Source organism: Phanerochaete carnosa (genome assembly GCF_000300595.1).
Source record: "Phanerochaete carnosa HHB-10118-sp unplaced genomic scaffold PHACAscaffold_12, whole genome shotgun sequence".
NCBI lineage: Eukaryota > Fungi > Basidiomycota > Agaricomycetes > Polyporales > Phanerochaetaceae > Phanerochaete > Phanerochaete carnosa.
Genome location: NW_006767639.1, coordinates 590,320 through 612,043, shown reverse-complemented (window position 1 = coordinate 612,043; position 21,724 = coordinate 590,320). Strand labels below are relative to the sequence as shown.

The 21,724-nt window shown below is 54.0% G+C and overlaps 7 protein-coding genes across 7 annotated transcripts; 1 reads left to right on the top strand and 6 right to left on the bottom strand.

Annotated features, from left to right (window-relative positions):
• Positions 1–1,558: 1,558 nt before the first annotated feature.
• On the bottom strand, positions 1,559–4,422 carry PHACADRAFT_264657 (uncharacterized protein). The gene is made up of 2 exons (XM_007401239.1): positions 4,056–4,422; positions 1,559–3,678 (listed from the first exon to the last, which is right to left on the bottom strand). Exons 1-2 carry the CDS (start codon positions 4,271–4,273, stop codon positions 2,142–2,144), a joined length of 1,755 nt encoding a protein of 584 aa, XP_007401301.1. The 5' UTR covers positions 4,274–4,422; the 3' UTR covers positions 1,559–2,141.
• A 3,687-nt stretch (positions 4,423–8,109) lies between these two features.
• On the bottom strand, positions 8,110–9,360 carry PHACADRAFT_264655 (uncharacterized protein). The gene is made up of 3 exons (XM_007401238.1): positions 8,783–9,360; positions 8,509–8,730; positions 8,110–8,452 (listed from the first exon to the last, which is right to left on the bottom strand). Exons 1-3 carry the CDS (start codon positions 9,188–9,190, stop codon positions 8,234–8,236), a joined length of 849 nt encoding a protein of 282 aa, XP_007401300.1. The 5' UTR covers positions 9,191–9,360; the 3' UTR covers positions 8,110–8,233.
• A 1,760-nt stretch (positions 9,361–11,120) lies between these two features.
• On the bottom strand, positions 11,121–11,531 carry PHACADRAFT_105693 (uncharacterized protein; the record flags this gene model as incomplete). The annotated part of the gene is made up of 1 exon (XM_007401237.1): positions 11,121–11,531. One exon carries the CDS (start codon positions 11,529–11,531, stop codon positions 11,121–11,123), a length of 411 nt encoding a protein of 136 aa, XP_007401299.1.
• A 2,626-nt stretch (positions 11,532–14,157) lies between these two features.
• On the top strand, positions 14,158–15,047 carry PHACADRAFT_32948 (uncharacterized protein; the record flags this gene model as incomplete). The annotated part of the gene is made up of 5 exons (XM_007401042.1): positions 14,158–14,404; positions 14,460–14,587; positions 14,643–14,745; positions 14,779–14,834; positions 14,892–15,047. 5 exons carry the CDS (start codon positions 14,158–14,160, stop codon positions 15,045–15,047), a joined length of 690 nt encoding a protein of 229 aa, XP_007401104.1.
• A 578-nt stretch (positions 15,048–15,625) lies between these two features.
• PHACADRAFT_264649 (uncharacterized protein) lies at positions 15,626–15,828 on the bottom strand. Its single transcript, XM_007401236.1, has one exon. The coding sequence runs from the start codon at positions 15,809–15,811 to the stop codon at positions 15,653–15,655; it is 159 nt and encodes a 52-aa protein (XP_007401298.1). The 5' UTR covers positions 15,812–15,828; the 3' UTR covers positions 15,626–15,652.
• A 412-nt stretch (positions 15,829–16,240) lies between these two features.
• Positions 16,241–17,660, bottom strand: PHACADRAFT_213867 (uncharacterized protein). The gene is made up of 3 exons (XM_007401235.1): positions 16,963–17,660; positions 16,675–16,909; positions 16,241–16,612 (listed from the first exon to the last, which is right to left on the bottom strand). The coding sequence occupies exons 1-3, from the start codon at positions 17,371–17,373 to the stop codon at positions 16,401–16,403; spliced, it is 858 nt and encodes a 285-aa protein (XP_007401297.1). The 5' UTR covers positions 17,374–17,660; the 3' UTR covers positions 16,241–16,400.
• Positions 17,661–17,813: 153 nt separating this feature from the next.
• Positions 17,814–21,195, bottom strand: PHACADRAFT_213866 (uncharacterized protein). The gene is made up of 7 exons (XM_007401234.1): positions 20,813–21,195; positions 20,545–20,741; positions 20,348–20,498; positions 20,230–20,286; positions 20,146–20,173; positions 18,565–20,081; positions 17,814–18,510 (listed from the first exon to the last, which is right to left on the bottom strand). Exons 1-7 carry the CDS (start codon positions 21,050–21,052, stop codon positions 18,253–18,255), a joined length of 2,448 nt encoding a protein of 815 aa, XP_007401296.1. The 5' UTR covers positions 21,053–21,195; the 3' UTR covers positions 17,814–18,252.
• Between the last annotated feature and the right edge of the window lie 529 nt (positions 21,196–21,724).

Sequence of the window (21,724 nt, the reverse complement as noted above, 5' to 3'; positions counted from 1 at the left end):
AAGATGGGGCCCATTGAGGTGAGACGCGTTGAAAATGTCGAACAAAACGAGCACATACACACCAGCGACTGCTCCGTAGTGTGCAGCGTTAAGTTCCGCTCCTTCTAGAGGTGGCGTGCTCCGCGTGAGAGGTTTCGCAGCGCGAGCGCCCCTCTGGAACAACACTCAGACAAAACGGGGAGAGCTCGCCTTTCATGAGGCGTGAGAGGCCCGACACGGACTCCAAGCACCTGAAAAAAAAAAATTCTGGGGCTGGCGGCGCATGATACATGACGCCTAGAAGGTGCCAGACTGGGAGGCGCGCCCGCATGCGGGAGTTGATGGGACGAGACGGAAGGGAGAGGAAGAGGGCATCCTGAGAGCTGCTGCCACGGCACGCGCCCGCGAGCTGTCATCTCCTCGGAGTGACAGGCTCGTCGTGGTGGCGTGACTCGTGACCCGCGTCGCGCTCCGCTCGCTCGGGCGTCCGTCGCGCGCACACGGGAAGGTGGGAACGCAAGGGAACGCAAAGGGACGCAAGGGCCGCTATCGGATGGCCCCATTGCGAGATAGCGCACGCTGCCCGCGCCGCGCCGCGTCTCGTGCTGGGGCCTTCGCGCCTGCTCTGGGGAATTGTAGAGGCTTCGGACATGGCGGCCGAGCGCCACTAGTTTAGCTGAAGACAGAGGCGCACGGTCTCACGCCGCGCGCGAAAGGCGAATTTATCGTGATCTACGTGCGTCAGCGAAGTCTCGTCCCGCGAAGCACGCACCGGAGCACTTGGATATTTTCAGGCGACGGGCATGGCGAGGCGCCGCAAAGTGAATCTGCCGTAAAAGTTCCAAAATGTCGTCACAGGGGGTCGAGCGTCCAGAGCTTTAGCGGCGGGCTAGTATGAGAAGGTATTCTCATCTTTCCCTTGCCTCATCATAGTGATGCCTTGAAACTTTTTTCATCGACCGTGCTCACGAAGTAAAAAAGGTCAACCCCGGCGCTTGGTTACGTAATGTGGTAGGGATCTTACTTAGGACGGCTGAGCAGCAGAAACTCGAAAGGACGCTAAGAACCTGATATACCGTCCAATGAGAGATCGTAAACTGATAGCAGTTGATGTAGGTTAATCTGAACGGCAGTGCGTCCCTGAAAATGAGCGACGTTGCGACCTCGTATCCGTCTCGGTATCCATCGGAAGCTTCCTCCGGTGCGACGGCGGAGGGATTTTATACGGACGAGCACTCGGGCTGACCAGCACCAACAAACGCCGCAGGCTATCTGAAGAAAACCAACATATCAGCCAGCTCTCACACTTACGGCAACGCGAACATGCAGGACGACGCCACAACGCCGTGGTGGTTCGCAGCAAGCGATAAGCGCCCACTACTTAGGCTTTTGCTTCGCAGTATCTGACTAGATGCCTTGAAAATTGTTGCAGCATGCACACATCACCACGTTCTTGCCGCATTGCCAGCACTATAAGCTTTCATTACATAACGAATAAGATATCGTCCCACACATCTACCGCGTGTAGTACGGAGGTCGTAACATAATTAACCGCGCAAGACCAAACCCCCCTCCCCCCTCCCACGGGAAGCAGAAGGCACGACGAGGCACGGCGAGTAGAGCAGGTCCGTGTAACGTAGGCCTCGAGATCCGAGGTGTAGGAAAAAGTATCCGCCGGGTGCAGTTGAAGGCTACCCGACAGACGATTACGAAAAGAGGCGAGCACGCCAACGGCGCGGGCGACAAGAAATCTGGAAGAAAATGCAGGGGAATGATGGTGGATAAGAGATAGAGCGAGCATCGAACGAACGAGGATCCAGCAGCGCATGTACGGAGCAATTGACACGATATGGTTAGACATGCAGGGGACGGATGGACGTGAGACAAGGAGGGATGGCGTGTGGGTAGACGGGGCGATGTGCAGGAGGGGAAAGACGAATGTTGTGGAATGCAGAAAGGGAAGGGGGGAGGATGTGACAGGCATATGTGTATATGCGAGGCAAGGCGAGATAGGACCACAAAAACGTAGGATGAATTGGATGAGTTATGCAATAGGTCACTACGAGGCGTATACAATGTGAGAAAAATAATATGCACGAATGATGCTAATCTACTTTCGGTGTATGATGGCAGGAGGAACAGTAAGAGCAAATGTCTTCTTTCTAGAGTTCTCTCCTCCGGATGCTCGGCTCTAGGATGCCTTCGTTCTCGATAGCGAGCGGCGGCACGCGTCGCCAGTTCGAGGGTACCTGGACGTACGACGGCGCGCGCATCGTCTCGATGGTGAACTCGGGGGTCTCGGGTGCAGGCGACGGCAACGGCGTGACAAGTGTCGCGATCGCGCTGAGGCTCTCCGAGACGGCGTTCAGGGTCTCTTGCTGCCGGGTGCGCGATGATAGCGATGACAGCGAGGATGGCCGCTGGATGAACAGCCGCTTGGCCATACCGGTAGGGGCCCGTGCTGAGGACCCACTGGAGACAACTCCCGCTCCTGCCAGCGCCACCCCCTCAGCCTCTTCACTGCCATCAAGGCACAAAGGCGAAGGCGGTTGAAGCGCAGGACTTGGCAGGGCCTGGAGTTTCATCTTCGTGACCACCGGAGCTTCCACTAGCGCGTTTTGCATCAGGCCGGGACACACCGGGATCGCGGGAAAGTACGGGTTGTGGCTCGACGTCAAGTTATGAGGATGGAGCTCGCTGTCGAAGGCCTCGGCGTGAGGCTCCAGCGTCGCGTGCGACTCGAAATAGTGAGCGAGGTCGCTCTCTGCAGGCGAGGACGGGCATGGACTGCTCACACTGGGCGTTTCGCTCTCAGTGTCTGTATCGCTAGCGGAGCACAAGGACGGCGTTGACATGCACGACCGATGAATGTTCAGCGGCATGTATGACGACGGCGGCGAGCTGATAAGGTCGTGCTCGGAATGCTGCAGATCATCTTCTGGCGGGGTCTCGTTCTGAGGTGTCAGCTCCGCAGGCGCGTCGAAAGTACTCGAAGTATCTGACAACGACTCCTGCGAAACTTTCGGGAGATCTTCTGGAGGGAGTAGAGGGACGAATGTCATGTTGAATCTCCTTGCCGGGGGCGGAGGAGGAGGAGCAGCGATTTCAGCAGGGGCCTTAAACTCTTCCCGCACAGGCAACAAAGGGACAAAGGCGAAGTTCGGTAAGTTCGGTCTGCGCTTCGTAGGGGTATGCTGAGGAGCAGGGATAGGAGATGCAGGGGGCGTCGTGTCGAAGGAGAGGATATTTGAAGGAGCAGCCGACGATGCAATATTTACACCGCACGCCGGAGGCGCGGACGCTGATGGCGACTGCGGCGGCCGCGGCGGCTTAGCTGGGGTGGCAGTGGTCTCAGTGAGCTCCGATGAGTCAGACGTAGAGCACTGCGCTGGCGTGCTAGGTTGGGACGGCTCTTCTGAGGGAGGGAGCAGAGGGAGCAAACGTATAGGAACAGAATCGAGATATGGCAGGATCTGTGGGTCGACAGACGACGCCGAATCGTCCCGATTCTTCCACTTCGACGGTGTAAGTGAAGGGGCAGTGGCGAAGCGCGATATGGGGAACACAGGCTTGGTCGACGATGATTGTCCAGGGGGCGATGCCGAACGCGGTATCGAGGTCGTCGAGAATGGTTGGCGACTACTGCATGATGGCGCACGGGGAAGGGACTTCAGGATCTGCTTGAGCTCGAGGATCTCCCTGTTATGGACACAGTGTTAGAGTTGTGGAAGGTCGGTAGAAACGATGATCAAGATTGACGGACAGCCCTGGGCGATGCCATATAAATGGCCTGGTGCTAGCTCGTGACTGCACGCCGCCCACAGACTAGGAGGTGAAGACCGACGGGCCCGGCGCCGATGGCGCACATCGCAGAGAGCACCATCGAGAGCTCCAAAGGAGGTCTCGGAGTTTGCGCGAGAGGAGAAGGAGGCTGGAATACGCATGATTACCGAAAGCGGTAGTCCAACAAAGTGACTCGGTTTGCGCCCAGCCTCTCCGCCACACAACGACCCGTCACACGATAGATCGGATAGGAAGCGATGGATGGGGAACGAGGAGCAGAAAGATGCACGCACTGGTAAGATAACTTGGGGGCCACGGGGGCAGGCGTCCGGTCCCAATCATCGGCCTGGAAGTACTCTTCGTCCTGGCAGAAGGACACGTATTTTCGCAGCGCAGGGACCTGGCCGTTGCATGTTGCGGGGGATCTGCTGCCTGATCCGCTGGGCGACGCGGCGGCGCTGTCGAGCAGCGGAGTATACGGAGGGGTGGTCTTGAGGCAGCTCTTCACCATGGCGGCGCGCTAGGGGTTGGATGGGCGATGAAGGGCGCAGCGAGAGATGAGAAACGAGGTGGGTGTATGCGCCTCAGGATCTGCGAGTAGGAACAGGAGAGGATGAGAGCGAGGAATAAAAGGATGACGAGCCGGTGCGTCGAGGTTGCATGGGGGTTTCATTTGACCAGCAACGCCAGAGCCGGGGAAAAGTGGGAACCAATCTCGCCACGTGGGGGCTTAGAACACCCGCTCGGTGTCCCGAAGGCTGTGACGGTGACACCCTCATGGAGGAGCCCCTCAGTCACAAACGTGATCTTGCCCGCCTCGATCTGGCCCCTTTGTCACATGTCGTCACGTCCCGCTCCACACCATTTCAGCGACGCAGGCGGCAGGCTTGGAGAGCATGACGGCAAAGGTCAGGCGGGTGCGTTTAGGGGTCTCACCAAGACACAAGCTGGCGGTCAGACCGGCCTGGTCGTCGACGCGCCCTCCGCGCTGCAGACGCGCACGCGAACTCGCCAAACCGGATCCTCTCATTCCCGTGCTTGCGGAACTTGCCCACCAGCTCAAACACCCTCCATCCAATCGCGAAAAGCGGACATCCTCTGAGCGATTTTTTCGTGTCGTGCGGGAACCCGTCGCACAACCTCCTGACCACCATCACGCCCGCCGTAACGACCCAAGACGCGCTTCAGGTCACTTTCCTACAAGGTTCCGCATCCAATGATCAATTGACATGACACTTGTACGTCTTGTTTACGCAGCTTTCGCCCCAGTACCCCACACAACATATTGAACTTTGTCAGGAATAATCTCAGCCATCTTGTGCTTCCTGGATGCCATCGAGGCGCTCTACATGCGCCTGGCGATGGGCGCCAGGCAGTCCAGGCCCTGCTGCCGCCTGCACTCTACTGTTCTCCGGTGCACCCTCGTCCACTCAGGATGCCTCGTGAACGACAATGGCGCAAGCTAGGCTTTGCTGTCGCGCAGGTCCATCCATCGGCAAGCGGCCACGTTCATCGACCCAGCGGTAAACGAATTACAGTCGCCAAAACCTTCAGCACTGCTCTGCGTCTGGAACCTGCCACGAGACCCTTCCACAGCTCGTCTCGACACTCTGTGTTACTTCGGCCTGGTGATCCCCGGTGCTTCCCATATGGAAGGCCAGCACTGCTTCCTGGGGCTTTGTGGCACGGTACCGAGGGCCGATATTCCCATTACCCCTGCCATACTGCCTGTGCCTTGCGCGAGGTTAACCGCGCGCTGCCCATGACAAAGAGGGGCCGGAGCGCAACACACACAATTCTGGTTGATGCGCTCGACATAAACGGGCAGGGCGGCTCGCCCAGGAATTTTCTTCGCGGTTCTTGCCAATTCCTTGGCGACGGACGACCAAGCACGTAACCGCTCGTGGTCGTCCTTCCGCCATGCTACGTGTCACAAAACGCCTCGGAGAATCTTTTGCCTCCACTGTTACTACGGCTGGTAGAAACGCAGGGGTAAAAGCGTCTTCGTAAAGCGTTCAAACACTCGCACCAATCCTGCACCGAGCATGATCTCAGTTTGCTGTCCGGTTGCCAGTGGCCTTGACGATTTACCTTGCCTAGTGATGAAATGGTCATGCTTGCTCTTGACAGTTGCATGTGTTACTCGAACAGGGTAGGCCGTAACAGGAAAGTAAGGCACGCCTCCTGATCATCACGCTGGTTCGTGAGGGACAAGGTAAGCGACCCTTTCCAACACAGGACGTGCTCTGCTCGCTGATGTACTCATACAGTGCGCCCCTGCCGTGCCAACAGGGCATGAGCTGGATAAACACTTTGCGAATATACCCGAGAGCAGTGCACGACAGCTGTTTATGCGCCTCCTTGACTTTCTCGAAGACGAGTGGCGCGCTCGGTCCTTTAAGTCATTTGGCATCAGACAGGTGAGTGGATGTTACGCGGAGCACTCTCATAAACGTGTGGAGGTATGTACTACCGCACAATTCAAAAAACTCCGAGCATAGACTACCTTGTGGTTGCCTTAGTTCTACCAAACGTTGTATCTGTTATCAGTGTTAACATCACTGCCGACGAAGAACCTACACACATATCCATCGACAACCACAACGCGCGACGACCCAGCACCCTTGGTCCCCCTTGAACCGGTGCGCGGGCTCGTGCTCACTGCACAGATACTCCCGCCAGCCGCACAGGTACAGAAGCGCGAATGCCGCCGTCGTCTGGCATGAGGACCAGAGGTCCTATCGCCCTCCACAGTATCACCGTGTGCCGCCAAGCCGGCCACAGCCAGCCAGGGCTGGCATCGCGACGATCGTCGCGTCGACTGAACTGGCGAGACGGTGCCGCCGGGGTCGCCTACCGCACCGGCCCATCGGGCTCGTTGAGTGCCAGCGCGATGAGCGCCCTGCAAGACGAAAAAGAGAGCAGAAGTGTGTCGGACCCTGAGCGGCAGTCCTTCCCCTCCACGAAGGGAGCAGGGAACGAGACATGTGGCGATGTGACCGAGGTGCGCGTGCACCTGCGCCGCTGAGACATGGGGTAGAACGTCCAGCTGTAGTTTCGCCACTCCTCGAATGCAGGTGAATTGACGGTCGTCGGTGTATGACGAGAAGGTGGCTCATCTGAGGTACGCGGATTCCATGACGTATGTGTCTCCGTGGTGTTCGATGTCCAAACTCTCGGAGCACCGTTGACGTCTCACCGCAGCCAGGCTGGCCCAGAGTATTCGCCGTTGCAGAGGCGTCCCGGTGCGTGACGATTTGTCTCTGCGCAGAAAGAAGCTGGTGACATTGCCCGAACAGAGCGGCCGGTCGACAGTCGCCTCTCCCTTCAGGTCTCTGCGAATGACAGAGCTGGTCCTCTCTGGGTAGAACCGCTGGCAACCTGATCGTAAAATTTCGAGTAATTCTCGTCAGGACGAATAGAGCCGTCATGGACAGTAGGGCCTGGTCCCTCATGCCCTCGTCCTCGTTCAGAACCCAGGTGAGAAAAACGTGAATTTTCCGAGTGATTTGTGGATCTCCTGCTGCGTGATGAATAGGCTGAGCGCTCTGCGAGGTGTCATAGCGAAACCGTACTCGGCTCTCTCCATCATGACATCTATCATGTGCACGCTCTGTGTAAGGCTCCCGCGAAAAATCATCTCCGTGGGATTCGGCGATACCTCGCAGGTTGCTACGAAGTCCGAGGACAGCGTCCTAATTGCCCAAAGTTGACAGAGGAGCAATGTATGCACTTTCGGAGGATTTCTAGCAACCGTTCAATATGGCGCAGGGGAAGTATCAGTATGCCTGACGGCCTAAGTTCGGGGATGGTTCACCGTGACGAAGTCTTCTTCGATCCTTCGAAAAGATGAGGTCTTCCTTGCTGTAGCTATAGAAGTAGTCGTTCAGGATGATGTCTATAACCTGTACCGTGAAGTTGGCTTCCTAGAGCGGCGTCTACACTTCGTTGTTGTGTACACGAGACGCGCAAGTGCAGGTCATCATGCTCATTCAGGGTGACTAGAACGTTCGTCCACTCGAATAAGTCCTTGAATAGCCGTTGGACTGGAGGGGGGGAGGATGTATGCCAGCTGGACGAGAAGGTGCCGGCTCGTCCAAAAGCCTTGAGAGATCAGCGCTTCAGCCTGAACAAAGCCTATGTGAGATTATACTAGACGGAGAAGCAATCTAGGATAAGCTATAAAGTAGTTGGAAAGAAAGACTTACGGCGAGCATGGTGGCGTTCCAGAACTTCGAACTCCTGCGCAGAACGCACTTCTCCCGGGCCCATGTCTCGGACAGGTAAGCGCCGGACCTCGAGTACTTCAGTGCCGACGCCTTTCTTCCCACTCCCAACTTCGAGTTTCCGTCTCGATGCAAACATGCTGATTAAATTCAATGTTCCAGTACCACGCAACACACAGTTAACAGGATACAAGCTAGAAGTACACCCGAGCACATCCAAGTTGTGAATCGCTCGTGCTTAGCCTCTACTCGGTATCGAACACCAAGCACCTAATCTCAATGCTCTCCCGGTGGGGCGCATCCTTCGGACTAGTCTTGTCCAGGAACGCGGTGTGCGGAGTAAGACGCGCCCGGTTCTCCTCCGAGTCGTAGCACTTGATGAGGGTGACCTCTTCCGGAGTCTGGTTGGAGAGATAGTACCACTTGTGGTCCGGGTTGTAGCGGACGGAGAAGGTGCCTGCAACACGGAGACTCATGAGCCAAGATATGAGAGTGCGCAAAAGTGACACATACCTCCAACTCGGTCAGGATAGATGAAGCGGATGGGGACAAGATCGTGTTCGGTGTCAAGGTGGCGCCAGTCCGAGACTGCAAGCGGCTTGTGCGCCACTGGGTGGTGGATGGGACGCCAGACGTTGATGATGCGAACGCGCCCCTTCAGGAGGCGTTCAGCGTCCTCGCCGAGGTGGCGGTGGACACGCGCGACGGAGGCGTCGAAAGTCTGGTCGATGTGAACACGCTCCTGCAGACGAAATCAGTACGCAAGCGGGCTCGTAAAGCGCAGTGCAACTCACGACTGGGCCACGAATGAGCTTGCCCTCTGGGTTAGGATGGTCCGGCTTGCGACGAATGGTGTGGTCGAAGACAAAGACCCTCTTCGCACCAACCTCCTTCTTTAGCAGCTCCTCTACCTCCTTGTAGTATGCGGTCTGAATCCTCTCCTCGTCGTCGAACTCCTTCTCCTGGCTCACGTGATCGACGAACTGGAAGCCGGACGTGTCGAGAGAGAGGCCGTACTCTTTCTCCTTGCCGCGGGCATCGCGAATGACGACGTCGTGTGGCTCTGCACCGATGTTGTTGCTCTTCTTCCCGGCTGGGGGATCGTAAACATACTGGTAGGGCGTCTCGTCGGACGTTGGGTCAGGAGTGTAATAGTTCAGACTGGTGGGGACGTCATGAGGAGCGAGAACTGCGACAGTCATACTGATTGATTGAAGTTTGTCGAGGGGCTGTACTAGCTGAAGCTGTAGATGCGAGTGATATGACGTTGAGACGGTGAAGCTGGGGAGCCAGGAGCAGTTCTGAGACTCGTATATATAGTAGTCTCACCACTCTGCGGAAAGATCAGTCAGCAGAGTCTGCTCTGTAAGCCATCAATACAAGCCGCCTTCTCAAACACTGAGAGCTATGCCGCCAACTTGTCGAAACAATGCCCAATCACATAGCACAATTTCGAGGCGCTATGAGGCAAACGCTAGCCACGGGCACGTGTATGGCGCAGCAGCAATGTCCGAGAAAGCGGTAGCCGAGCCCGTTGCTTCTCGCGCATAGCGTTGTGTTCGAAGAAAGTCCAGGCGTATCCTTGGCGATCTCGACTAGGTCTACAGCTCTCGTCATACGAAGCCTTCAGTACTAGTTGGCTTATTAAGCTTGAGCTTGATCAAGTAGTTAAGGCGGTGGGCTTGAGCTCTTACATAAGTCACTTAGAAATACACCACAGGACAGGCGCCATACTTCGTCTGATACCTTCTTGCTTCAGAATCGTGCCATGCAATAGTAACCCTTACGGGATTTAATGCGATGAGTTTTGCTAGCGGTAGGAAAGCGGCATTAAGCCGTTCTCAGTACCTTCGGTCTTGGATTCTCATGGAGATCGTCTCGCCTCCAGAGGCTGAGTGTAATCGAGTCGGCAGAGTGTGTTCCTCGTCGAAGTCGTGCTCGATGAGATAAGAAAGCTCAACGATCAGCCCAAGGTTTATATCACCCCTCAGACTCGAATAGACCCTCGAGCAAAGGTGTGAGATTTCATCCGGAAGCAGCGGCACGTGATGGCTGGACTTCAGGTCATTTTATAGCTGCAAAATACCGGACGTGGTGAAGACAATGGGTAAAGCAGTGACCCAGGATCTTTCAGAGTACGCCACAAAGCGGTCGGAAGTGGTCGGAAGCTGAACTCCTAAGGTTATACGGAGGTATAAACGCAACAGTCGCGTTCTGCAGCTGATGCAAAACACATTTTCCTCGTGTAAAGCGTCCAGTGATGGTTATTTCAAGCCATTTACCCACTTTGAGTAGCCTTCAAGTGACCAACTCCATATATCAGGCTTGAAGTACGTCGAAGATGTCCAAGTTGTGGTTCATTTGCGGTCTCTACTCGGTATCGAACACCAGACATCGATTCGGACGAATCGCGCACGGTCCACCTCTGAGTCATGGGTGACTTCATCCGGAGTCCGATTCGAGAGGTAGTACCACTAGTGATTTGGGTTGTGGTGGACAGAGTGGTAGACTATGCAGCGTCAGGGCTTGAGAGCTATGAGCTCGAGCAGTGAGGCACTCTTAAGTATGCCTCATCACTTCGCCAACCTCTGCATCAGTCAACAGAGTCTGTTCTGTAAGTTGTCGCAGCATGAGCTGCCTTCTCATGCGTCGAGGACCATGTCACCATCCGATTTATCAAAATAATGTTTAATTGTATAGCATCATCCAGAGTCGCGATGAAGCAAACGCCAGCCACCGGCACATGGGTCAGCGCACAGTCATGTCCGAGTAAGTAGAAGCCGAACCCAGTGCCGCATTACGTCTGGGAGGAGTTTAGGCGTATCTTCAAAGGGGTTGACTAATCCTAGGCCTTGAGCACTCGCAGCAAACAATCATGGCGCCATGCGCAGCTTTCAGTCCACAGCACCATCACTACGCCTGATTTACGAGCACAATCACCTTCGGCCACCGCGCTTCGGACTGGGCAAACCAGGAATGACATGTCTCGGCCTCTCAGAGCGAAGGTGGGCGACAATCAGCCTTAGGAATTCTGTCGTTGCTCAGGCTGCTTCTGGCAATGCTTCCGATGCCCACCTTTCTCCCAGTCACTAAAACACGACAGAGTCAGAATCAAAACGTGAGGACAACACGTCATAGCACATACTTCTTTTGGCACTCGGCACCGCAGTAAGCAACGACCCAGCAGCCCTTGCATACTCTCATTCTGTGCGCAGGTTTGTGGACATTGCACAGACATTCGCTCCACCCGCACCACTGCAGCACATCGAACACGGCTTCCTCCGCCTCAAGGTCTGGCACCGGCGGGATGAGAGTTCCCACCCTTTGCCACAAGAGCGAGAAGCGCTTCCAGGCCCTGTCCCGCTGCACAAGCCGGCTGCGATTGAGCTCGTTTGTTGTCGCCTGCCAGGCTTTGAGCGTGTGGCGCCGTATGGTTACTACCTTCCGATTGTTGTCTTCCTGGTCGACCTGACGAAGTCGTAAAAGACAGGAGCTAACGAGATGAATTAGCTGCTCTGCAAGCGACGTCAGCTGGATATACATTGTGCTAGTGATTCTGTACGTACCGAGTCTTTCAAGCCCGTGCTCATCGATCTCTATATGGAGCATACAGCAACGGCATAGCAAACCGAGGAATCCATACACATGTGTGTCAGACATAGGTCGCCTTGTCGCGTCGCGCCTAGAACGCCCGAAAGTCAGCGACACAGTACAGAAGTAAAATCATGTAACACGACAGACGTCACGAAGCCCAGTATTGTCATTATAATGCTGATGTGTAACATGTCAGTCCGGTCCCCTAAGCATAGCTGACGGCGAGCGGCGGCTAGACTATGCAGTTCGATCTGTGGCTCAGACGAAGCCTTCAGCAGGGATGTGCTGTTGTCTGTAGGAAGCCGCAGTAATAAAATCGATGTGACAGAGAATAGACTTTGATTGACGATGTCTTCATCTTTAAAATCCCGTAGCATAGCCCTTGTGATATGGTCGTGGCTGGTACACCCATTTGCAACCGAGCGAAAAAACGCGGGCCACGACTGGTGATCTGTTATCATCGGAAAGCGTGAGAGGGCTTCACTCCGTATCCGCTGACTTGAGTTGTGTATCCAAATGAAGAACAATACATGGGGTATCCGAGAGTTCGCCTGAGTGATGAAGACATGTCTATGAATGCCAGCGTCGGTAGGAGGGCCTCACTAAGAAGGGCCAAAGACCCACCTATGCTCTTCGAGAAGATTCGTTGCTGCTCCAGCCAATTTATCCAAGCATTCATGTAATGAAGGTACACCGAGACCCGAGCTCGAGCGGGCTAGCTCGGAGATCAAGAAGGGCGTTCGGATGTCCCAGAGTTTGTCGTAGATCTTGAGGACACCATTTTGGAGAATATCTAGAACCTTTTTGAACTCGGGATCGCCAGAACGTGGGAAGTGGAGCAATCGAAGGAGAGAGGTCAAGAACAGTGTCAGCACAACAACAACAACAAAGCTCTGGGATGCGAGCAAAGGTTAGTCAGGTGTGCATACTTGAGTTAGGGCCGCCTACTGTTGTCGCTGCCTCCTGGCCTCCTGGAGACGTAAGCTGCTCTCAGGTGAAACCGCAGAGGCATTCGTCGATTACCAACCCTCCCAGTACGGAGACAAACCCGCTTTCCCAGACAATGTGCCAGGTGGTATCGTCCACTTCCCAGACAGCTTGATCCAAGGCAATCACCACACATAGCATTTCAAAACTTTGGCGGTCATCTAGAGCATATACGTCGCGAAGGAGTTGTATCCAAGAACTAGGAATGGCGAGCAGATGCTTTAAAGCATGAAGCGGATAGTTTGGTTGCCCATCCGGAGGAGGTCCGATCTATTCAAAGACCTCGGTGAGCAACATCAGCTCAAGGACCTTTATAAGACGGTTCCTGTATCACTATCCGAAAAGTGAAGGCGAAGGGGTATGCGACAAAAACGAAGAAGTTTGTTCGAGCTTGCCACGCTCTGTTGTCGGGCGAGGACAAGATTTGCAAGCGCTTGTACTACAACCCCGCCGTAGATCTCCTTGGTCATCTTGGACGATACGAACAGATGAAAATTACGTGAGGAGGCATCGTGTCAACATCGCTGTCGATGCGAGTGAGAGGCGATCAAACACAGGTTTTCTTCTCCTCCCGGCTCTTCTGAGCCGCTTGCGCGTCGCGCGCTAAAGCACCACGGCCTTTTTCTGAACTGACCCGCACCCCCAGGTTAGATGTGTGTCAACTGCGAGTTAGGCCTTCTTTAACCGACCACCGGATGGTCTCACAGGACGAGCTCGGCGTCGTGATTCCGGATAATCGTCACCAGCAATCCACCTTTCCACAAATCCGCAGTTCGAGGCGGATCTCATACCAAAGGCAGAAAAATATGTGAATAAACAGTACTCCTACCTAATTAAAGACTCCATCTGAATTCGAGCTAGTAGGTCGTCGAAACCAGCCGGACCGTGGATTTAATAGCAATCCACGTACCTATCCCTAACGTCGAGTCCGAAGTTCTCCTCTCTTTGGTCCGGCATCTGAAGAGTATGCTGATTCTGCGACGATGTCCGAGTTGCCCGACACTACCACCGCAGATGCCAATGGCACTGAGCGCGTTCCGCCTGCGGAACAAGATGGCCTTGAGGCTGTCCAGCACGAGGTCGTCCTGCAGTCAGTACCGTTGTCAAAGTGGTTCTTGTCAGTCTCCTTTCACCTCTGGGGTTCCGGCGCTCAGTGGATCTGCAGCCTTGCGGCACTCTCCAACTCGCTAAGAAGTGGCTCAATGGCATCTCTGGCAAGTCCAATCTAGACTCTGACCATGGCGCTCTGAGCGGCTTCCTTCGTAGATGGGTACGCGTTTCCGAAGAGCATCGAGTGGCTCTGGTGAGGCTTGATGGAAATTGGATCGCTCTCGCTGGAGACATTGCTGCTCTAGACGACTGATGGTGGTAAGTCAAATATTCTCGATAGCAAATTAAGTGTAAAATGATGCGCTGCAGCCCGGCGTCGGGAACGCGTAAGTCGCTTTGGAAACTGTCCTCGACAAACGCGACGTCGCTGAAGTCCAATCTGCGTCCATCGACGTCCACCACACTGAACTAGGCAGCCGAAGAAAAGGCAGAGTTCTGATCCTTCAGGCGTTCGGCGATACGCTTCGTGGACAAGTTGATGCCCTCCGTCAAAAGATGGCTGATGAGGACCGTGAAGCTGCAGTCTGCAAGCTTGGCCGACAAGTCGTACGTCATGAACGCCAAGGTGGTTGGCTTTCTAATGATCAATTTCCACGAGTACAGACGGTTGCTGGGAAATGCACGTGTTGAATGCATCGCCCTCGGGATTGTCTCGCCGGGCAAACACCCATCCGAAGTCGTCTACCAGGTTGGCAGGCTGTACTACGAGTGCCTCCTCGGAGCGTGTGCGTACACTCTGTCTCGTCCCTGACGCTTTGCGCGTGTTCTAATGGCGAACAGTTCGAAGCTCAAAAGGCCCTATTCCCCGCCCTTACGACTACTCATCTCGCCGAGTTTTTGACACTCAAGATTTGGTTAGTTCTTGCCTGGATATGTATGCAAATGACTATGAAACGGCGAAGGAGCAGGTGGGTAGTAAGCTCTATTGGTTGTTCATGATTCACAGACATGCTTGATACCCAGGCTTCAGTTCGTGATGGGTTTCGTTGCATGGTGTCAAAGTACTTCAACGCGTCATCCTTCTACCACAGTCCCCATCTCAAGCGTACGGTTCTGGTGTCGAAAAGTACGATGGCCTCTACTCACTGTTGTCATATAGTGTCCGAAGCGTCGGCGGAAGACAACAATCTGTACGATCCGGCCCAACGACAGAGGGTACGTGATGCCATTCCATTTCTGATTGCGTAGGCTCTCGACTGAACGCCACAACAGGGGCAGCATGCGACAAGCGTATTGACCATCTTGAATTCGCTTGGAATCGCGGGCCTTGTCTCCAAGTTTTACGCGTGCGGCACGACTCACGACCTTTCCAACGTTCTGACATTGCGGTGCGAGTTGTATCAAAAATTTGATGGGCTGGAGTTCTAGCTTGAACCGACAGACACTCTGCACGAGGTACGTTTATTGAGTCCGAGTTTTGCTCTTGGCATTGACCCGCGGCTTGCGCAGTATATACCCTGTCTGCTTTGGGGCCAGGCCAAATCCCAGAGGCGAACTATTTCCTCTGCCTGACCCGCGTCTACTTACAGTCCACGCGGTATGTGCGCAAACGGCGCACTCGTCTGGAGCGATGGATTACTTCTAAAAGCTGGACAATGATCTCGAAAACACCAATGTGCTCGCTCAGAACGGGTCGTCTGCTGTCCTCCTCACTCAAGCTATCAAACGGGCGTCCGTCATGTATCTGACAGCTTGAGCTAGGGTTCCTCAATGGCCTTATCCTCCGTCGCGCTATCTATTCGTGCGCACCCTATCCTGATTTACATGTAACTTGATCACAAGCTGTTTTGGTTTTACACAGACAGTGCTTTGATGCTTCAGCCGTATGTGCAACGCTTGCATATCAAAGAGCATAGTTGTATTACACACGCCCTCAATAGGATTTGGCTGATCTTTGACGTGTGCCGCTTATCCCGAGCGGCGCTAGGGTAGGTATCAGAACAAAGCCAGCCGTCGACTGAAGGATGCGATGATCAGATTAGGAAGTCTGAACGGCATACACTCAGGTGGCAATATGGATCTATGCGTACGGCAACGAGATCCAGCGGTATGTCTCTTCTAGAATCCCCATTTTCTCTGCAAGATTTTAGTAGTTGGCTTGGCGCAGCTGTGTTCAGAGGCACTCTATTCATGCTTATCTTCAATCCCAGCCTTCAGAAGTTGCTGTCGACTGGGTTCATAGTAAAGTGGCACTTCTCGCTGATCGCTGAAGTCATGCTCGTTGGTATCAGAGGGGACAGTAACGGGCCCAACTTAAATGTCTTGGGACATATCGAGTGTCCTAAGACTTTTAAGTTGAACCCGTCATTTGTACTAATACTCGGGTTTGTCCTCGAGCAACCATTTTTTTTTCGAGATTCGCTGGTAGATGCGGGGAGGGCTCATAAAGTTCGAGAACGTCAAGCATGGTAAAGAATATGAGAAACCATGAACAGATAAATGGTTCCGAGATGGTTGCGAAACTTACGGTGCGCCACAAAGTAATCGGAACAAAGCTTCAATATTCAATCCGTGGGAAACGTAGTGACCACGACACACGGCTGCAAGACACAGTTCCCTCTAGTAAGCACGCAGTCGCAGCTGCTTTCAGTTGCATGCAGGTTTCCGACTCGATACAGACATGAAGTTCAATGCTGATGTATCATAAATGCTACCGCCACACAGTACACAACAGCCAGAAATAGGCTCAAAGCACATCCGAACAAATCTAGTCTGCGGACTCTACTCCGTGTCAAAGACCAGGCATCGAGCCTCGATGCTCTCCCGGTGGGGCGCATCCTTTGGACTGGTCTTGTCGAGGAATGCGGTATGCGGAGTGAACCGCGCGCGGTCCACCTCTGAGTCGTAGCACTTAATGAGCGTGACCTCATCCGGGGTCTGATCCGAGAGGTAATACCACTTGTGGTTCGGGTTGTAGTGGGCGGCATAGATACCTGCACCACACCGAAGACTTATGAGTAAAAGTTGGAGGCTGCGCACAGTGAGAGACACGTACCTGCATTAGGGCGTTGGTCGGGATGAACGAAGCGAACAGGAACAAGATCGTGTTCCTTATCGACTGTGCGCCAGTCCGACACGGTGAGCGGCCTGTGAGCCACAGGATTGCGAATGGGGCGCCAGACGTTGATGATACGGACGCGTCCCTTCAGGATGCGTTCAGCCTCGTCACCGAGATGACGGTGGACACGTTCAACGGCCGCATCGTAAGTCTGGTCGATATGAACGAAGTCCTGTAGATGGCTTAAGCGTATGTACCAGCCTCATGCAACGTAAGTTGACTTACGGCCGCTCCACGGATGAGCTTGCCCGTCGGACTAACGAAATCCGGCTCAGTGCGGCGGAGAGTGTGGTCGAACACGAGGACCCTCTTCGCACCGGTCTCCTTCTTTAGCAGCTCCTCCAGCTCCTTGTAGTATGCATCCTTGATCCTCTCTTCGTCCTCAAAGTTCTTCTCTTGGCTTACGTGCTTGACGAATTGGAAGCCGGACGTGTCGAGAGAGAGGTCGTACTCTTTCTCCTTGCCACGAGCATCGCGAACAACAACGTCGTGCGGTTCACGGCCGAGATTGTCCTTCTTCTTCCCAGCCGGTGGGTCTTGGATATAGATACGGGGCGACTCGTCGGTTTCCGGGTCGGGGACGTAGTAGTTCAGAGTGGTCGGGACATCGCGGGGTGCGAGGACTGCGACGGTCATCGTGAGGATTGGATGGGGTTTGCGCTAGTCAAAGTTGTTAATACGAGTGGTTGGCTTCACGACGTAGAGACTTGAGAGCCAGGAGCAGATCTGTAACCCTTAAGTACGGTGTGTGCCCTTCGCTCTAGCCGGCTCCTGCATCAGTCAGCAGAATATGCTCTGTAAGCCACAAACTACATTCTCAAACGGAGTACTATGCCGCTAGCCCGTCGAAGCAATGCTTAATCACAAAGTAGCATCATCCCGAGTCGCGATGAGGCAACCGCTGGCCACGGGCACATGAGTAAGCGCAGCGCGAATCCGAGAAAGGTAAATGCCGACTACTCGGAGCCAGCTGCTTCTCGTCAGTGACAATGTTGCCTAGGCTGGTGAGAATTTAGGCCTATTTCGAGGAAATTGACTAATCCTCGAGTCCTCGCAGCATAATGCTGAAAGCTTCACCGGCACCTCTGCAATACCAAGCGGCCCCGACGCAGAGGCTTCAAACTAGGAATGACATGTCTCGGCCAAATTCTTCCGACGATGCTTCTGGTGCCCGCCTTTCTCCCGGCCACTGGAATATAACATAGTCAGAACTACAAGCGTGCCGAGGATATACGTTATGGCTGGCATATTTATACTTCTTCTGGTACTCTGCGCCGCGACTGAATTATGCCTGTACATCCCGCTATATACAACAGTGCCACAAGTGAGCACATCATGATGAGCCGCCGAAGCACGAAATGACCGTCGACATTCTTATGCATAATGGCGGGGCGACAAGTCGCGACTATCTAACATGCGATCACGTGGACACAGCGGACCCGCGCCGCGTCCACCATAACTTAGTTTGTGTACGGAAGCCAGATGTTCGACTTGTAATTTACCGATTGTTTGAAGTTACTGTATCCTGTACCATAATTTCGTCAGTCTTGCATCCTCGATCTCTCTCGCGAATCGTTTATGCGCAGCATTGTATCGCGCCATGTCGTCGCTCCCGATGTCGAGATCTAGCGCTCCGAAGGAATAATAACACGGATTGATTATCGGATCGACCCCGGGGTACTGCCGTACGTCGTTCCACCACAGGATGCTATAAGCGGTAGACTTTGCGTATTCGATACATATCTCGTTTGCCTCCGAGGTACCCATGTGCGGCTGTCACATACCAGTCAGCTAGGTTCGGTAGAAACGCACAGGTGTGCTGCTGACCTCGAGGAAGCGCGCTACTCTCGTCGCGGCTGTAATGGTCCCATCGAATGTGCCGCTAGCAGTGTGGACCCCCATGTATGCAGGTGTTGCTTGAATCAGGGCAGTGCGTACTTGGTCTGCCAAACCGTTACTAAACTTGGCATCCCTGAGATGCTCGTCCCAATACATCTTCGCGTAAAGAACACAGTCATCTGAGCGATACCGCCTAGCCTCCAAGCAAGCCGATAAAGTCCGGAACGAGGTTAACACGGTCAAGCATGCAGATGTGAGACGGGCATGTCCGTTGGATCGATCCACATGATACAGCGGATCGCTGCAACGTTTGTCGTCGAGAAGGAACTCGCCAAGTGAGGCGTGCAGAGGCAGCATGCAACCATCCGGGTTAATCAAAACGATGGAGCGTAGGCGGTCCACCATTGTAATGACGTCGTTCTCGAGCGTTTTAAGTCCGAGTAAATTCGCGACGGCATGAGGAGTCATAGGTTGTTTTCGGAGTGCAATGAAGCTCAAGAGGGAACGCAAGCGTTCGTGATGGGATTTGAGAGTGTGAAGGTCTTCCGGAGGAAAAGCTGATCGTAAGACCTGGAGGTAAAGAGCATCCAGAGGCGAGAGTCCCGCTCCTTTCGACGCCAATAAGAGCTGAAATTGCTCTTCTGGATCATCGCGATATGTATCGAGGAACCTAACTGCAATGCGCGCGTAGATGAAAACGCCATCCGCGAGTTTTATAAGGCGTTCGAGCATGTCGGGATGGCCGCGGACGAAAGTACTATACTGGGGGATCTTGAGTAGCGTGCCTTCAATATAGCTCCTGACATCGCCTTTCCATTTATGAAGGGTTTCATCAAGGTTCCGATGAAACACGAGGGCGCGGGCCTCGGCTGATGTTAGCGCTGCGAGAATATGCGGTTCTGGTCGTGACGCAGCGAAGACGCGTATCCAGGGCACCGAGCGGACTAGCTCAAGCACGAGCTTCAGGAGATGAGGCACCTGCTCCCGCTCTTTGCATTCATCCAGACCGTCGAGAACAAGAATGACTGGCTCCTGCGCGATGGCGTTAGTGCGAACCAGTGGTCGTAGGAGAAGTTCTTCGAAAGCGTGCGGCATCTGCTGCTGATCACCTTGCTTGAGATACTCTCGCGCCGCGGTGGCGATGTTTTGCTTCAGTCGGGGCACGGATTGTGCGAGTTGATGTACGAGGGTCGGGAAGACTGAACGAATCGACTCGAGATCTTGGCGACCTCGCACAAAGAAAAACGACGCGCCCAGACGGGACTGCTCTGGGCTGCCGAGGCGCATGCAGAGCTGGTGGGCGATGCAGGACTTGCCCAGACCAGCAGCTCCGCAGAGGAGGTAGAATGGTTTCGGATTATTCTGAGGAAAGCCGCCGTTCGCCCACAGAGCTAGTTCTTCGAAGAGTTCTGTCCGGGTGCCCTCCATGAACTCGCTCTTGAGATCATCTACTGAGCGATACCCAGCCGGGACATGGGGAATAGAGCTGATGATCTGCTCCTGCTCTGTATGAGTTGACCGATCAGTCAGCTAGACGCAACCGCAGCCACGGAGTATCCATTTCCGTACCTGCTATTTGGGCTTTTTTGCGAAAAGCCTATACGCTAGTGTTAGAAGCGGACGCATCACGTTTATAGCATACACGCTACGCACCTTCGCTTCGCTCATAGCATTGCTGAGCATCTTCTCGATAGAAATTTGTCCACGGAGCTGACGATGTATTACGTATACATAAAGCTATATCCGGATAATATACCGAAATTTCGCGCACCTTGAACATCGCTACAGCCCTCTCCAGGCCGCTGTTCATGCCTGACAGAATAGCTTCATTTCGGGAGGCGTAAAAGAAGCCTTTGAGAAAGCCACGGAAGCCATGCCCGCCTTTGAGATTCGCTGCAGACTTCCGAAGCTCGCCGATTATACTGTACTGCTGTCAGCATTATTGACATTTCTGTTTCTGGAACGTACTTCTGTAATTCCTGCGCTCGTACTTGCAGCTCCTCAGAACGCATGATTCCGTCCAACAGATTGTCTTTCTCTAGGTCATCTCCGTCGTAGTCCCTGATTACCGTCTGCGCCTTCGTTAAGACCTTCTTGATGACGTCGTCCAAAGCTGTGACTTCCTCATTGAATGCGCGAAGCACATCGTCGTTTGTTCGAGCATCCTGCACGAATGAATTACCGATAGCACATCAATGACATGCTGTCCAGCCTTGAGGCGACGTCATCAACTCACCTTGACCCTGTCGACGATAATCGCCAGGCTCTTCGCTATGGAAGGAAGACCCGGCACTGGGACAAGCTCAAGTACGCTCTCCGCCAGCTCGAAAAAGGGTGTTGCAGTGTCGAGTGCTATATCAACAAGTTCCATGCAACGACTCCGACTGGCGGGGATGGCGGCATCTGCGCGAGATCCGATGTCTGGGTTTGAAGATTGAGTGGCAAGCTCAGCACGGTTGCCCCGGCCGGCCGGCATAGTGTACGAGATACAAAGTCTGGGTGTGAAGACCAAGATATGATGTTTAAAATCTGAATTTGAGGCCTGAGACTGTCTGAAGGGGAGAGGAGGGAATCGCGGGTATGGGGTTGGAATGCAAGAAACGCACCAGCCTCGAGGCGGACGTCAAGCATTCCTCCCTGTCACTAGTTTCCGACCGGCGAAGTCCGGGCACGACGCGTTGAATTAGCTGGGGGTGAGACTATTGCAGAGAAGCCGCAACTCGCAGAAGAAGATAACTAACCTCAGTATCCTACAAAGCAAAGGTGCTGCGAAATCGGACAGTAGAAGCCGAATAGCACTTAAGGTATGACACAGACTTACCAACTCAAGTCCACTTTACACTGGCTGCCAGCAGTAAAAAAGCCTATGGCGTGACTGACATATACCGTTGTATACATGAACATTCATCATCTCGCATGAACGCTGCTCTGTAGATTAACAAACAGGCGGGTATCGTCTGATAACACGAGACCCGTTTATCTTAAACCTCGTTATCAGTCACGAAATTTCTTCAAACTCGTAAGTTAAGTCTGGAACGTATGTACTACACTCACCATATTTGCCTGGCCGGAAGTATACGGAGGTCAACGCGTCGGTACGATGAGGGCGGCAAGTTAACTCCTTAGACACCTACTCGGGGGCGTCACA

Excerpts from the sequence above, each read along its gene's own strand:
- PHACADRAFT_264657 (XM_007401239.1), bottom strand. The coding sequence starts at position 4,273 with ATGGTGAAGAGCTGCCTCAAGACCACCCCTCCGTATACTCCGCTGCTC. Across the intron at positions 3,679-4,055 it reads GCCCCCAAGTTATCTTACCA|GGAGATCCTCGAGCTCAAGC; the intron begins GTGCGTGCATCT and ends TGTCCATAACAG.
- PHACADRAFT_264655 (XM_007401238.1), bottom strand. The coding sequence starts at position 9,190 with ATGACTGTCGCAGTTCTCGCTCCTCATGACGTCCCCACCAGTCTGAAC. Across the intron at positions 8,731-8,782 it reads AGCTCATTCGTGGCCCAGTC|GAGCGTGTTCACATCGACCA; the intron begins GTGAGTTGCACT and ends TTTCGTCTGCAG. Across the intron at positions 8,453-8,508 it reads GCTTCATCTATCCTGACCGA|GTTGCAGGCACCTTCTCCGT; the intron begins GTTGGAGGTATG and ends ATGAGTCTCCGT.
- PHACADRAFT_264649 (XM_007401236.1), bottom strand. The coding sequence starts at position 15,811 with ATGAATAGAGTGCCTCTGAACACAGCTGCGCCAAGCCAACTACTAAAA.
- PHACADRAFT_213867 (XM_007401235.1), bottom strand. The coding sequence starts at position 17,373 with ATGACCGTCGCAGTCCTCGCACCCCGCGATGTCCCGACCACTCTGAAC. Across the intron at positions 16,910-16,962 it reads AGCTCATCCGTGGAGCGGCC|GACTTCGTTCATATCGACCA; the intron begins GTAAGTCAACTT and ends AGCCATCTACAG. Across the intron at positions 16,613-16,674 it reads CGACCAACGCCCTAATGCAG|GTATCTATGCCGCCCACTAC; the intron begins GTACGTGTCTCT and ends GGTGTGGTGCAG.
- PHACADRAFT_213866 (XM_007401234.1), bottom strand. The coding sequence starts at position 21,052 with ATGCCGGCCGGCCGGGGCAACCGTGCTGAGCTTGCCACTCAATCTTCA. Across the intron at positions 20,287-20,347 it reads GGGCTGTAGCGATGTTCAAG|CTCCGTGGACAAATTTCTAT; the intron begins GTGCGCGAAATT and ends ATACATCGTCAG. Across the intron at positions 20,174-20,229 it reads ATGCTATGAGCGAAGCGAAG|GCTTTTCGCAAAAAAGCCCA; the intron begins GTGCGTAGCGTG and ends ACTAGCGTATAG.